This window comes from Bombina bombina, chromosome 3, assembly GCF_027579735.1.
Source record: "Bombina bombina isolate aBomBom1 chromosome 3, aBomBom1.pri, whole genome shotgun sequence".
Lineage (NCBI taxonomy): Eukaryota > Metazoa > Chordata > Amphibia > Anura > Bombinatoridae > Bombina > Bombina bombina.
In genome coordinates this window covers 1,217,870,993-1,217,886,512 of record NC_069501.1, presented here as the reverse complement: position 1 = coordinate 1,217,886,512, position 15,520 = coordinate 1,217,870,993, and the positions used below count along the sequence as shown (strand labels likewise).

At 43.9% G+C, this 15,520-nt stretch overlaps 1 protein-coding gene across 2 annotated transcripts in view; it reads right to left on the bottom strand.

Annotated features, from left to right (window-relative positions):
* Positions 1-15,520, bottom strand: part of INTS4 (integrator complex subunit 4) — a 151,657-nt gene that overhangs the window by 114,321 nt on the left and 21,816 nt on the right. For both annotated transcript variants that reach the window (XM_053708682.1, XM_053708683.1), the window contains exon 9: positions 9,480-9,551. In XM_053708682.1, the coding sequence (XP_053564657.1) occupies positions 9,480-9,551 (72 nt within the window). The remainder of the gene's footprint in view (positions 1-9,479; positions 9,552-15,520) is intronic.

Here is a 15,520-nt window from a genome sequence, read left to right as displayed (position 1 = left end):
AATAGTCTCTAAATTTTGTCCAGAGTTTAGAAATACCCAATGTTTACATGTTCTTTGCTTTTTTTGCAAGTTATAGGGCCATAAATATAAGTAGCACTTTGCTATTTCCAAACCACTTTTTTTCAAAATTAGCGCTAGTTACATTGGAACACTGATATCTTTCAGGAATCCCTGAATATCCCTTGACATGTATATATATTTTTTTAGAAGACATCCCAAAGTATTGATCTAGGCCCATTTTGGTATATTTCATGCCACCATTTCACCGCCAAATGCGATCAAATAAAAAAAAAAAAGTAAAATTTTTCCAAATTTTAGGTTTCTCACTGAAATCATTAACAAACATTTTGTGCAATTATGGCACAAATGGTTGTAAATGCTTCTCTGGGATCCCCTTTGATCAGAAATAGCAGACATATATCGCTTTGGCGTTGTTTTTAAGTAATTAGAAGTCCGCTAAATGCTGCTGCACACCACAAGTGTATTATGCTCAGCAGTGCAGGGGTTAATTAGGGAACTTGTAGGGAGCTTGTAGGGTTAATTTTAGCTTTAGTGTAGTGTAGTAGACAACCCCAAGTATTGATCTAGGCCCATTTTGGTATATTTCAGGCCACCATTTCACCGCCAAATACGATTAAATTAAAAAAAAGTCAACTTTTTCACAAACTTTAGGTTTCTCACTGAAATTATTTAGAAACAACTTGTGCAATTATGGTACAAATGGTTGTAAATGATTCTCTGGGATCCCCTTTGTTCAGAAATAGCAGACATATATGGCTTTGGTGTTGCTTTTTGGTAATTAAAAGGCCGCTAAATGCCACTGCGCACAAAACGTGAATTATGCCCAGCAGTGAAGGGGTTAATTAGGTAGCTTGTAGGGAGCTTGCAGGGTTAATTTTAGCTTTAGTGTAGAGATCAGCTTCCCACCTGACACATCAGACTCCCTGATCCCTCCCATAGAGCTCTCTTCCCTCCCCCACCCCACAATTGTCCCCGCCATCTTAAGTACTGGCAGAAAGTCTGCCAGTACTAAAGTAAAAGGTTTTTTTTTTTTACTCTTTTTTTTTTTTTTAAGCATATTTACATATGCTGCTATGTAGGATCCCCCCTTAGCCCCCAAACTCTCTGATCCCCCCCAAAACAGCTCTCTACCCCCCCCCCCCCCCCCACTGCCTTATTGGGGGCCATCTTGGGTACTGGCAGCTGTCTGCCAGTACCCAGTTTGCATATAAAAATGTTTTTTTTAATTTATTTTAGTTTTTTCTGTAGTGTAGCTCCCCCCCCCCAGATCAATCCCCCACCCCCTCCCAGATCCCTTAGATGAGTTCCATTACGTTTTTTTTTTTATTATTTTGTACAATAATATACAAAAGTTTCTGTAGTGTAAGCGGTTCCCACCCGCTCCCTCCCCGTGCACGCGCCCTCCCACCGCCCCCACGTGCGCGCCCCCGGCGATCCCGCCCCCCTCTCTAAGAAGCCATCGATGGCCGCCCACTCACCTCCCATTTACGCTCCCACCCACCAACGAATGCGGCCATCGATGTCCGGTGCAGAGAGGGCCACAGAGTGGCTCTCTCTGCACCGGAGGGGCAAAAATTGTTATTGCAGGATGCCTCGATATCGAGGCATCCTGCAATAACCGGAAAGCAGCTGGAAGTGATCAGGATCGCTTCCAGCTGCTTTCCAAACCGAGGACGTGCAGGGTACGTTCTTGGTCGTTAAGTGACTTTTTTAAGAGGACGTACCCTGCACGTCCTCGGTCGTTAAGGGGTTAAAGGGACAGACAGTATAGTAAAAATAAACTTTCATGATTCTGATTGCTGGGCATGTAATTTTAAAGAACTTTCCAATGTACTTTTATCATCAAATTTGCTTTGTTCTCTTAGTATTATTAGCTGAAAGCTAAACCTAGGTAGGTCATATGCTAATATCTTAGCCCTTGAAGGCCGCCTCTTATCTGAATGCATTTTGACAGTTTTCTAGAGGGTGTTAGTTCATGTGTGCCATATAGATAAAATTGTGCTCATGCACGTAGAGTTACCTAGGAGTCAGAACTGATTGGCTAAAATGCATGTCTCATACATATGTACACACGCAAAGACATACATAAACAAACACACATTCATATTAGTCATACACACACAAACTCATACATACACAGGTTTTGGAACTACATTCCCCATGATGCTCAGCCAGCTGATATGCTGGCTGAGCATCATGGGAAATGTAGTTCCAAAACCGCTGGAGGGCCAAGTTTGAGGATGTCTGGTGTATAGTGACAGCACATTGTATACACACAGCTCTCTCTGTATAGTGTATAGGGGCAGCACATTGTATACACAGTCACACAGCTCTCTCTCTATAGTGTACAGTATAGGGGCAGCACACTGTATACACATAACAACCTGTATAGTGTATAATATACTATTAAGACCGCACAATACACTAGTAGGTATCTGTGTGTATACAACATGCTGTCCCTATTGACTATACAGAGGGCTGTGAATAGTTTATATAGGTGTTTCCAAAGATGCTGCCTGTTGCAGATGTTACACAGAATCTTCATTCTGCCCATTTGCCCATTATAAAAACAGGGCCCCAAACCATTTGCTTATAAAATATCTGTGCCCCTGGGATGTAGAAAGACATATGTTTTATTTTGTCCATTTGACATTTTACTTACAGTTAGACATTTCTGGCATATAAAATATTGTTTTTTTATTAAACGTTAATTGCAAAATGTAGAGCTGCACATTCTCAGTTCTCTACAAGATACACAGGCATAACTCAAAGCTGTCACTTGTGAGGTCTTCAGAAGGCAGCATTGGATCATTGAATCATTAATAATTCTTAATTCAATGATCCAATGCTGCCTTCAGAAGACCTCACAAGTGACAGCTTTGAGTTATGCCTGTGTATCTTGTAGAGAACTGAGAATGTGCAGCTCTACATTTTGCAATTAAAAAGATTAATAATAATAAATCAATATAGTTATGCCAGAAATGTCTGCAACTGCAAGAGGTGCAACTGCAATCAGTTGCCAGATTGCCACAAAAAAACTTTGAGAGAGTCTCTTTTTGGAAATCTGAAGACCTCCCTCTATGCAGCCTCATTAGGTATGTAGTATGTACCTAAACTGTCAGCCATTGCAGATGCACGCATAGTCTGTTTGCAGTCAGTGTTTTGATTGGCAACACTTCTCATGTCATTATTGTTTTTTCCCCCCATTAATTTCATTAGGCTTTTCAGTGTTTCACAGTTTTTTTTTCACAGATACTGGCAAGATGGTCTCATTCATTAACAAGGCATACTTCGCCCATATTTTATTTTTATAGCACAACTGATTGAGAAGAACTGAGGAGACTTATGGGCACTTCCTTACCAAATCAAACGGCTTACGGCAATGCACGCGCTAAACGTGAGTGACGTGACTATGCACCGACAGCGCACAAAGAAGACGTTAGGCGCACTGAGGCTTCCAGGATGCCAAAGAAGAATGAAGAACTACTACTCCCGGTATGCAAGACTGTGCGCGGGAGGGCTCCAGGATCAACAACCACTTCCGGTACGATAGAAGTGCTGCGCGAGGGCTCCAGGATAAACAACAACAACTGCCGGTCTGATAGAAGTGCCGCGCGAGGGCTCCAGGATGAACATCTCCGGGTAATGGGTATGCTAATATGCTAATGGGCTAATATGCTAATGGACTAATGGCTAAAGTAATGGGCTAATGGGCTAATGTGTATGATAACAGGTCGCGCACGGCAGTTTTACTTGCTCCACATATGATTTGTACTACTGACTCTGCTGGGCATGTTGAAGCTCAATTTTCGGCCGATTTGCTGCACTTTCGGCCGAAATGGGATAGGGCCATTTTCGGCCGAAAATTTCGGCGCACCCCTACTATTTAAAATAACAAACTTACTACCTCCATGCGCGTTGAGAGTTGCAAGAGAATGACTGGATATGGTAGTGAGGGGAGGAGCTATATAACAGCTTTGCTGTGGGTCCTCTTGCAACTTCCTGTTGGGAGTGAGAATATCCCATAAGTAATGGATGATCCGTGGACTGGATACACCTTACTAGAGAAAAAACAGATAAGGCGGCTCACATTGCAAGGCAGCCAGCCCAGATACTCTGCATGCCGATGCAATGACCATCAGGAAAAGAACCTTCCAGGACAGAATCTTAATGTCAATGGAATGCATCGGCTCAAACAGAACCCTCTGCAAAACCTTAAGGACCAAGTTTAAGCTCCACGGGGGAGCAGACTGTCTAAAGACAGGCCTGATTCTAGACAGGGCACAAGTCATCCACACCTTATGGTAGATGCGACGAGTGACTGGCTTCCTTGCCTGAATTAGAGTATCAATCACACTTACAGAAAAGCCTCTCTTGGACAAGACTAGATGTTCAATCTCGACGCAGGCAGCCTCAGAGAATCGATATTTTGATGTTGAAAGGGGCCCTGTTCCAGCAGATCCCTGCGACAGGGTAACCTCCATGGTGGAGAGGATGACATCCCCACCAGATCCGCAAACCACGTCCTCCGCGGTGACGACGGAGCAATCAGAGTGGCCGAAGCCCGCTCCTGTTTGATTTGTGTAACACGAGGTAGAAGTGGTAACAGTGGAAAAATGTAAGCTAGGCTGAACCACCAAGGCACCACCAAGGCATCTATTAGCTCTGCCTGGGGATCCCTGGATCTCGACCCATATCGGGGTATCTTGCAATTGAGTCTGGACGCCATGAGATCTATCTCCGGCGTTCCCCACCTGAGACAAATCTCCGCAAACACTTTTGGGTGAAGGGACCATTCCCCCGGATGGAAGGATTGTCTGCTGAGAAAGCCTGCTTCCCAGTTGTCCACACCTAGAATGTGAATCGCTAAGATTGAGCAGTAGTGGGACTCTGCCCACTCCAAGATTCGAGACACCTCTCTCATAGCTAGGGAGCTATGATGGTTGATGTAAGCCACCATCATGGTTGATGTAAGCCACCGAGGTAATGTTGTCGGTCTGGAATATGATGAAGCTGAACGACCCCAAAAGAGGCCATGCCTCCAGAGCATTGTAGATTGCTCAGAGTTCCAGAATATTTATCGGAAGGAGAGACTCCTCCCGGGACCATTTTCCTTGTGCCATCCTGGCACCCCAAACAACTCTCCATCCTGCCAGACTCGCATCCTTGGTCACAATCTCCCAAGACGGTCTCAAGAAGGATGTCCCCATGAACAGTTGCTCCGGATGGATCCACAAGAGAGGGAGATCCGAGTCCGAGCATCCATGGATATCTGCTGTGATAGATCTGAATGATTGCTGTTCCACTGTCTCAACATGCACAATTGAAGAGGTCTGAGATGTAATCTTGCGAATGGAATGACGTCTATGCTGGAAACCATGAGTCTGATCACCTCCATACACTGAGCCACCGAGGGGCTTGAGGAGTACTGAAGGGCAAGACAAGAGGACGCAATCTTCCTGCGTCGATGGTCTGTGAGAAATATTTTCATGGACATAGAGTCTATTATCATGCCCAGGAACTCCACCCTGTTGCTGGGAAACAGGGAACTCTTTCCTGAGTTGATCTTCCAACCGTGAGATTGGAGTAAAAGAAGAAGAGCCCTCTAATGATCCTCTGCTAGACTGAGCGACGGCGCCTGGACTAGGATGTCATCCAGATAGGGCACCATAACAATGGCTCTGGCCCCCAGAACCATCGTGAAGGCTTTCGGAGCTGTCGCCAGACCAAAGGGAAGGGCCACAAACTGGAAGTGTTGGTCCAGAAACACAAATCTCAGGAACTTGAAGTGGTCCCTGTGGATTGGCACATGAAGGTAAGCGTCCTTCAAGTCTATAGTTGTCATGAACTGTCCCTCTTGAACTAAGGGCAGAAGAGATCTGATTGTTTCCATTTTGAACGATAGAATATTCAGAAACTTGTTTAAACACTTTAGGTCCAGAATCAGGGCGGAACATGCCCTCCTTCTTTGGAACCACAAAGATTTGAATAGTACCCTAGACCCTTTTCTGCTAGGGGTACTGGTACGATAACACTTAGAGAGGAGAGATCTCCAACACATTCTAGAAAGGTTTCTCTCTTTTCCGGTCTCAACGAGAGGTTTGATAGGAGGAATCTGCCCCTTGGCAGATGGGATCTGAACCCTATCCTGTAACCCTGGGCGACAACGTCCAGAACCCAAGGATCCTGAACATCCTGAAACTAGACTTCTGAGAAAAGAGATAATCTGCCCTCTACTTGGTCCGGAGACCAGTCGGGGGCCGCCCCTTCATGCCGATTTTGTCTCGGCGGGCTTCTTGCTCTGCTTAGACTTGTTCCAAGAATGAGCTGGTTTCCAAGTTCCCTTTGACTGGTCTGCTTTCGCGGCAGGCTGCTGGCGCTGGGCCTTGTCCGCACGAAAGGGGAGAAAAGTAGATCCTCTAGGCTTAGCCTTCTTATCCTGTGGTAGGAAAGCTCCCTTGCCTCCCGTAACCGTGGATATGATCAAATCCATTTCCTGGACCGAACAGAATCGTTCCTTGAAAAGGCAGGGACAACAGCTTTGACTTTAGCCACAGAGCCATGCGAGCTAAAACAGAAAAACCTGACACCTTAGCGTTCAGGCGAATAATTTGCATATTGGCATCACATATGAAAGAATTGGTGATTTTCAGCGCCTTAATCTTATCCTGTATCTCGTCGATGGAAGTCTCCCCCTCGACAATTTCACACAGGGATTCACACCAATAAGTCGTAGCATCGGCGACCGCAGCCACAGCCGGCTGAAAAACAAACCCTGTGTGTTGAAACATTTTCCTTAACATGCTTTCCAACTTTTTATCCATGGGCTCTTTAAACGACAAACTATTCTCTAGGGGAATAAGTGTCCGCTTTGCGAGTGTGGAGATAGCACCATCCACCTTAGGGACAGTACCCCGCAGCTCCAGCTGAGAGTCCGGGACGGGGAACAGTTTCTTAAATGAAGAAGGGGAAAAATGAAGAACCTAATCGCTCCCATTCATTCTTAATAATATTTGCCATCTTAACAGGAACCGGGAAGGCCTGAGGCACCACCCTGTCCTCATACACCTTATCAAGCTTAGGAATCGCAGGTTCTTCTGGAAGATTCAGTTCCGGAACCTCCGGAGTAGCAAGCACTTGTTTCAGCAAAAAGTGCAAATTTTCCATCCTAAACCTAGTCAGGCTCCTCTGCAGCCGGAGGCTTAAATGACACGGACTCCAACCCAGAAGGGGCCTTCTCCGAAGAGTCGGAGTGGGCCTCGTCATCGTATAACGCCTCAGAATTTTCCACAGGCGTAGACGACCCCTGGGCCGGGCCGCCATGATACGCCCTCTGCTTGTGCTTAGCAGAACATGGTAAGGCATGGATCACTTTCGATACCGCCGTTTGCAGTTGATCCGCAAAATCTGACGGCCAACGAATCTCTCCCGCAGGAGTAATGGTTGGACCCTGGGGCGCTGCATGTGCAATTGGAGATGAATGCAGGGAACGCACCTCACGGGACGGGGAACCCTCAGAGGTGGACGGTTCAGTAGTACTAGACATCCGTTTACTTTTAGATGTCGTAACTTTAGTAAGGCATGTGGAACATAGTTGAGCAGGCTGTTCTACCAGAACCTCCTCACAATAAATACAGGAATGAGATCTTGTTAAAGAGGGAGAACCCTCTAACGCATCAGAGTCCTCCATAGCTTGCGCACTCACCACCTCCTATGACCCGGACTACAGAAAACATTTAGTCTCCTGCGCCGCTGATCAACAGAGGAAGATAGATAGCCACACCTGGCAGGACCGCCCCTGCCAAAGGAGAAAACACGCCAAAAACGGTTGCGCCATACTCCCATAATTCACCTGAAAGTTAAACACATTGCCAGAGCCTCATCTCGCACATAACACAGCAATGACACAATAAACAATATCATGTATAAACCCCCCCCCGTTCAATAATCCCCTTAATAGGAATATTAACCCTTGATTCTGTAAAGATAAAAAGGTGTCTTCCGTGTTATCATTATGTAATAAAAAATGAAACGATCTTACCAGAATCTACGCCGTGGAACAGGAACACGGCCCTTCAAGTGTGACAGGTTAGTAGCCTCATTCCTGACATGAACTTGAGTGTAAAAAGCAGGCAGCGAAACTCGTCAACGCTGATTGCTTGTGGCGCTGTTAATATGAGTCGGGATGGTTTTGCAGAAAGACTCTCCCTGCAACTCCGGACTCTAACTTTTGCCCTTGCTCTCACTGAGAGGCTGACAGGACTACTTAAAACTCCAGTCCCAATCCGAAGAGTACTACCCTCCATAAGAGACTACTCCGATCTTCGGCACTTCTCTGCCGTCCTCCTGTGATGAAAGGCAAAGAATGACTGGGGGATGAGGGAAGTGGGGGAGGTATTTAAGCCTTTGGCTAGGGTGTCTTTGCCTCCTCCTGGTGGCTAGGTTCTTAATTCCCAACAGTAATGAATGAAGCCATGGACTCTCCTCCCCTTTAGATGGAAATGTAAAATTTAACTCACTAGTTGCAAAAGATTTTATATCCATATTGGCATTTCCATGTAAGTAGAGCAGTGTTCATAGATAACTACCAACACTCTCTGGGTTTACCGCAAATAGTAACTTTTATTATGTGATGTTTTGGGATTAACACCCCTTTATGTTATACAAAGTCGTGCACTCAAGATACTCTGGTGCTGCCCCATAAAATGATGGTCAATAATTGAAGAATACAATGTATGATGCCATTAATTGCCTGACTATGAAACGGCAAAGAAAGTGTGTTAAAAGTAATTTTCTCTAATAAAATAAAGGGCATTTCTTATACTACATATTCTCTTGAATAAACCAGAATAATGAAGATTAAGTAAATGGATTATCTGCAAAACATTTATTCAAAGAAAAATCTAGTGTAAAATGTCCCGTTAAAGGGACACTAAACCCAAATTTATTCTTTCATAATTCAGCATGCAATTTTAAGCAACTTTCTAATTTACTCCTATTATCAATTTTTCTTCGTTCTCTTGCTATCTTTATATGAAAAAGAAGGCATCTAAGCTACAGAGCCAGTCCGTTTTTGGTTCAGTACTCTGGACAGCACTTTTTATTGGTGCTGCCCAATCAGCAAGGACAACCCAGGTTGTTCACCAAAAATGGGCCAACATCTAAACTTACATTCTTGCTTTTCAAATAAAGATACCAACAGAATGAAGAAAATTTGATAATAGGCGTAAATTAGAAAGTTGCTTAAAATTGCCTGCTCTATCTGAATCACAAAAGAAAAATGTGGGTTCAGTGTCCCTTTATGTTTTAGTACAGAATTCTGAGAGCCCAAACAATTTGTAATACCTAAATTTAGGTTGTGATGAAGCCTTCAATGGGTAACTACAAAGAAAGAAAGGGCCCATTTTCGGGTCACCAAGAAACCTTCCTGAAGCCACAGTACAAAAAAACCTACTTACCCTGAGGTCTGACATGAGCTTCTTATCAAGAGTTTGTTCCAAGAATTGGGCGCTGACTTGCTGCATGGAGCCCTGCAGTAGAAAAGGCAGCATTACATACAAGGAAATAAGTTACATGACTCAGGCTGACTGACATACACCAGTATTTTCATCAGGAAATTATACAAGAGTTACTGGTAGGGAACAGACATCACACAACCATCTTTACACAACTATTCATAACAAATGATCAGATAACTATGTCTAAGATCCAGAAGAGTGAGAAAAGAGAATCTGCCTTCACAGGCTTAGAAATTAGCATATGAGCCTACCTAGGTTTAGCTTTCAACAAAAAATACCAAGAGAACAAAGCAAATTTGATGATAAAAGTAAATAGGAAAGTTGTTTAAAATTCCATGCCCTATCTGAGTCATGAAAGTTTAATTTGGACTAGAGTGTCCCTTTTTAAGTCTACTTGAGGACAATTAAATACAATTGAATTGCATAACTAACATATACACAATAACAAGACAATTCAATAGCAGTAGATTTTTTTTTTGGCAGATTAATAAAAATTTGCTTCAATTTGCTAACCCCTTGTATCATGTGACAGCCATTAGACAATCACAGACTCATACGTACACCCTGTGAACACTTGCACGTGCTCAGTAGAGCCTCAGAAAGTGCTCGTATAAAAGACTGTGCAAAATTTCAAGTTGGAAAGTGTTTTAAAACTGAATGCTCTGTCTGAATCATGAACGTGTATTTTGTCCCTTTAGTCATGTTATTGGTGATCTCATTATCATGAACAGAGCACACCCAGTGCACCAGATATGTCAGCCTCTCTTGATTATATACAGTAGTGCTGTATATTTAACAAAAAAAAATTGGTTCAACAAACAGCGTTATTACCTAATTTTACCTGAAAAGTGCAATAAAAAGAGACTCTAATGCATAAGCGCTTTTATACAGGTCAAACGTTTTAGTTTGCTTCTGTGACAATGGAATGATAATTACAGATTAGTGTTACATTAAAACACACAGGCTTGTAATGTAAAAATAACTAAGATCTACTAGAGCCTAATGATGGTGTTCGTTATGCAATATAATTACAAATGATATTCTTCACTTAAAACAACTGTACCGCTTCATTAGAGAATTAGTCTCAGACAATGAGTTAATCTACTATAGTTTGTTCCAGCCGTGATCACAGAGTCCCTAATCAGAAACACAATTTCATTTTAGGTTTCTCAAGGACGGTATCACTGGGATGTTCAATAGCAAGAACTATAACATCTATGTGTGAAAAGGAAACATAAAGAGCTCTTACAGAGTATCACTATTAGATTCACAACGGGTGCTGTACGAGCGTCTTTACTTTTTGTCATTTACATAGTGCATACTTGTACAGTGCGTTTTCACAAACACTGTAACGTGCTACACAGTGATTGCTTACATCAGTTAAGGATCTTAATTTACATCTAACCCTCCAAAGCAGAGGAGATAAACTAAACATATATGTTGGTTTTTAAAAGGGTGTAATCCAGACATGCTATAGGCTTGCAACCCGCTGTAAAATTAGCTAACAAAATGACCGTTTTAAATTATTTTAAAGGGACAAAACTAAAAAACATAATTTATGCTTACCTGATAAATTCCTTTCTTCTGTAGTGTGATCAGTCCACGGGTCATCATTACTTCTGGGATATTAACTGCTCCCCTACAGGAAGTGCAAGAGGATTCACCCAGCAGAGCTGCATATAGCTCCTCCCCTCTACGTCACTCCCAGTCATTCGACCAAGGACCAACGAGAAAGGAAAAGCCAAGGGTGAAGTGGTGACTGGAGTATAAATTAAAAAATATTTACCTGCCTTAAAAACAGGGCGGGCCGTGGACTGATCACACTACAGAAGAAAGGAATTTATCAGGTAAGCATAAATTATGTTTTCTTCTGTTAAGTGTGATCAGTCCACGGGTCATCATTACTTCTGGGATACCAATACCAAAGCAAAAGTACACGGATGACGGGAGGGATAGGCAGACTCTTTATACAGAAGGAACCACTGCCTGAAGAACCTTTCTCCCAAAAATAGCCTCCGATGAAGCAAAGGTGTCAAATTTGTAAAATTTGGAAAAAGTATGAAGCGAAGACCAAGTTGCAGCCTTGCAAATCTGTTCAACAGAGGCCTCATTCTTGAAGGCCCAAGTGGAAGCCACAGCTCTAGTAGAATGAGCTGTAATTCTTTCAGGGGGCTGCTGTCCAGCAGTCTCATAAGCTAAACGAATTATGCTACGAAGCCAAAAAGAAAGAGAGGTAGCGGAAGCTTTTTGACCTCTCCTCTGCCCAGAGTAAATGACAAACAGAGAAGACGTTTGTCGGAATTCCTTAGTTGCCTGCAAGTAAAATTTTAGAGCCCGGACTACATCCAGGTTGTGCAGTAGACGTTCCTTCTTTGAAGAAGGATTTGGGCATAAAGAAGGAACAACAATCTCTTGATTGATATTCCTGTTAGTAACTACCTTAGGTAAGAACCCAGGTTTAGTACGCAGGACTACCTTATCCGAATGAAAAATCAAATAAGGAGAATCACAATGTAAGGCTGATAATTCAGAGACTCTTCGAGCCGAGGAAATAGCCATTAAAAATAGAACTTTCCAAGATAACAACTTTATATCAATGGAATGAAGGGGTTCAAACGGAACGCCCTGTAAAACATTAAGAACAAGGTTTAAACTGCATGGTGGAGCAACAGTTTTAAACACAGGCTTAATCCTGGCCAAAGCCTGACAAAAAGCCTGGACGTCAGGAACTTCTGACAGACGTTTGTGTAACAGAATGGACAGAGCTGAGATCTGTCCCTTTAATGAACTAGCAGAAAAACCCTTTTCTAAACCTTCTTGTAGAAAAGACAATATCCTAGGAATCCTAACCTTACTCCAAGAGTAACCTTTGGATTCACACCAATGTAGGTATTTACGCCATATCTTATGGTAAATCTTTCTGGTAACAGGTTTCCTAGTCTGTATTAAGGTACTAATAACTGACTCAGAAAACCCACGTCTTGATAAAATTAAGCGTTCAATTTCCAAGCAGTCAGCTTCAGAGAAGTTAGATTTTGATGTTTGAAGGGACCCTGTATCAGAAGGTCCTGTTTCAGAGGTAGAGACCAAGGCGGACAGGATGACATGTCCACCAGGTCTGCATACCAAGTCCTGCGTGGCCACGCAGGTGCTATTAGAATCACTGATGCTCTCTCTTGTTTGATTCTGGCTATCAATCGAGGAAGCAACGGGAAGGGTGGAAACACGTAAGCCATCCTGAAGTCCCAAGGTGCTGTCAGAGCATCTATCAGGACTGCTCCTGGATCCCTGGATCTGGACCCGTAACGAGGAAGCTTGGCGTTCTGTCGAGACGCCATGAGATCTATCTCTGGTTTGTCCCAACGTCGAAGTATTTGGGCAAAGACCTCCGGATGAAGTTCCCACTCCCCCGGATGAAAAGTCTGACGACTTAAGAAATCCGCCTCCCAGTTCTCCACTCCCGGGATGTGGATTGCTGACAGGTGGCAAGAGTGAGACTCTGCCCAGCGAATTATCTTTGATACTTCCATCATAGCTAGGGAGCTTCTTGTCCCTCCCTGATGGTTGATGTAAGCTACAGTCGTGATGTTGTCCGACTGAAACCTGATGAACCCCCGAGTTGTCAACTGGGGCCAAGCCAGGAGGGCATTGAGAACTGCTCTCAATTCCAGAATGTTTATTGGCAGGAGACTCTCCTCCTGACTCCATAGTCCCTGAGCCTTCAGGGAATTCCAGACGGCACCCCAACCTAGAAGGCTGGCGTCTGTTGTTACAATTGTCCAGTCTGGTCTGCTGAATGGCATCCCCCTGGACAGGTGTGGCCGAGAAAGCCACCATAGAAGAGAATTTCTGGTCTCTTGATCCAGATTCAGAGAAGGGGATAAGTCTGAGTAATCCCCATTCCACTGACATAGCATGCACAGTTGCAGTGGTCTGAGGTGTAAGCGTGCAAAGGGTACTATGTCCATTGCCGCTACCATTAAGCCGATTACCTCCATACATTGAGCCACTGACGGGTGTTGAATGGAATGAAGAGTGCGGCAAGCACTTTGAAGTCTTGATAGCCTGTCCTCTGTCAGGTAAATCTTCATTTCTACAGAATCTATAAGAGTCCCCAGGAAGGGAACTCTTGTGAGTGGAACGAGTGAACTTTTCTTTTCGTTCACCTTCCATCCATGTGACCTTAGAAATGCCAGCACTAACTCTGTATGAGATTTGGCAGTTTGAAAGCTTGAAGCTTGTATCAGAATGTCGTCTAGGTATGGAGCTACCGAGATTCCCCGCGGTCTTAGTACCGCCAGAAGAGCACCCAGAACCTTTGTGAAGATTCTTGGCGCTTTAGCCAATCCGAATGGAAGAGCCACAAACTGGTAATGACTGTCTAGGAAGGCAAACCTTAGGTACCGGTAATGATCTTTGTGAATCGGTATGTGCAGGTAAGCATCTTTTAAATCTACAGTGGTCATGTACTGACCCTCTTGGATCATAGGTAAAATTGTCCGAATAGTCTCCATCTTGAACGATGGAACTCTTAGGAATTTGTTTAGGATCTTTAAGTCCAGGATTGGTCTGAAAGTTCCCTCTTTTTTGGGAACCACAAACAGATTTGAGTAAAACCCCTGTCCCTGTTCCGATCGTGGAACTGGATGGATTACTCCCATTAACAAGAGCTCTTGTACGCAGCGTAGAAAAGCCTCTTTCTTTGTCTGGATTGTTGACAATCTTGACAGATGAAATCTCTCTCTTGGAGGAGAGTATTTGAAGTCCAGAAGGTATCCCTGAGATATTATCTCTAGCGCCCAGGGATCCTGAACATCTCTTGCCCAAGCCTGGGCGAAGAGAGAAAGTCTGCCCCCCACTAGATCCGATCCCGGATCGGGGGCCCTCAATTCATGCTGTTTTGGGGGCAGCAGCAGGTTTCCTAGTCTGCTTGCCCTTGTTCCAGGACTGGTTAGGTTTCCAGCCTTGTCTGTAGCGAGCAACAGCTCCTTCCTGTTTTGGTGCAGAGGAAGTTGATGCTGCTCCTGCTTTGAAATTACGAAAAGGAACGAAAACTAGACTGTCTAGTCTTGGCTTTGGCTTTGTCCTGAGGCAGGGCATGGCCTTTACCTCCTGTAATGTCAGCGATAATCTCTTTCAACCCGGGCCCGAATAAGGTCTGCCCTTTGAAAGGTATATTAAGCAATTTAGACTTAGAAGTAACATCAGCTGACCAGGATTTTAGCCACAGCGCCCTGCGTGCCTGAATGGCGAATCCTGAATTCTTCGCCGTAAGTTTAGTAAGATGTACTACGGCCTCCGAAATGAATGAATTAGCTAGTTTAAGGACTCTAAGCCTGTCCGTAATGTCGTCCAGAGTAGCTGAACCAATGTTCTCTTCCAGAGACTCAATCCAGAATGCCGCTGCAGCCGTGATCGGCGCAATGCATGCAAGGGGTTGCAATATAAAACCTTGTTGAACAAACATTTTCTTAAGGTAACCCTCTAACTTTTTATCCATTGGATCTGAAAAAGCACAGCTATCCTCCACCGGGATAGTGGTACGCTTAGCTAAAGTAGAAACTGCTCCCTCCACCTTAGGGACCGTTTGCCATAAGTCCCTTGTGGTGGCGTCTATTGGAAACATTTTTCTAAATATCGGAGGGGGTGAGAACGGCACACCGGGTCTATCCCACTCCTTAGTAACAATTTCAGTAAGTCTCTTAGGTATAGGAAAAACCTCAGTACTCGTCGGTACCGCAAAATATTTATCCAACCTACACATTTTCTCTGGTATTGCAACTGTGTTACAATCATTCAGAGCCGCTAACACCTCCCCTAGTAATACACAGAGGTTTTCCAGTTTAAATTTAAAATTTGAAATATCTGAATCCAGTCTGTTTGGATCAGAACCGTCACCCACAGAATGAAGTTCTCCGTCCTCATGTTCTGCCACCTGTGACGCAGTGTCTGACATGGCCCTAATATTATCAGCGCACTCT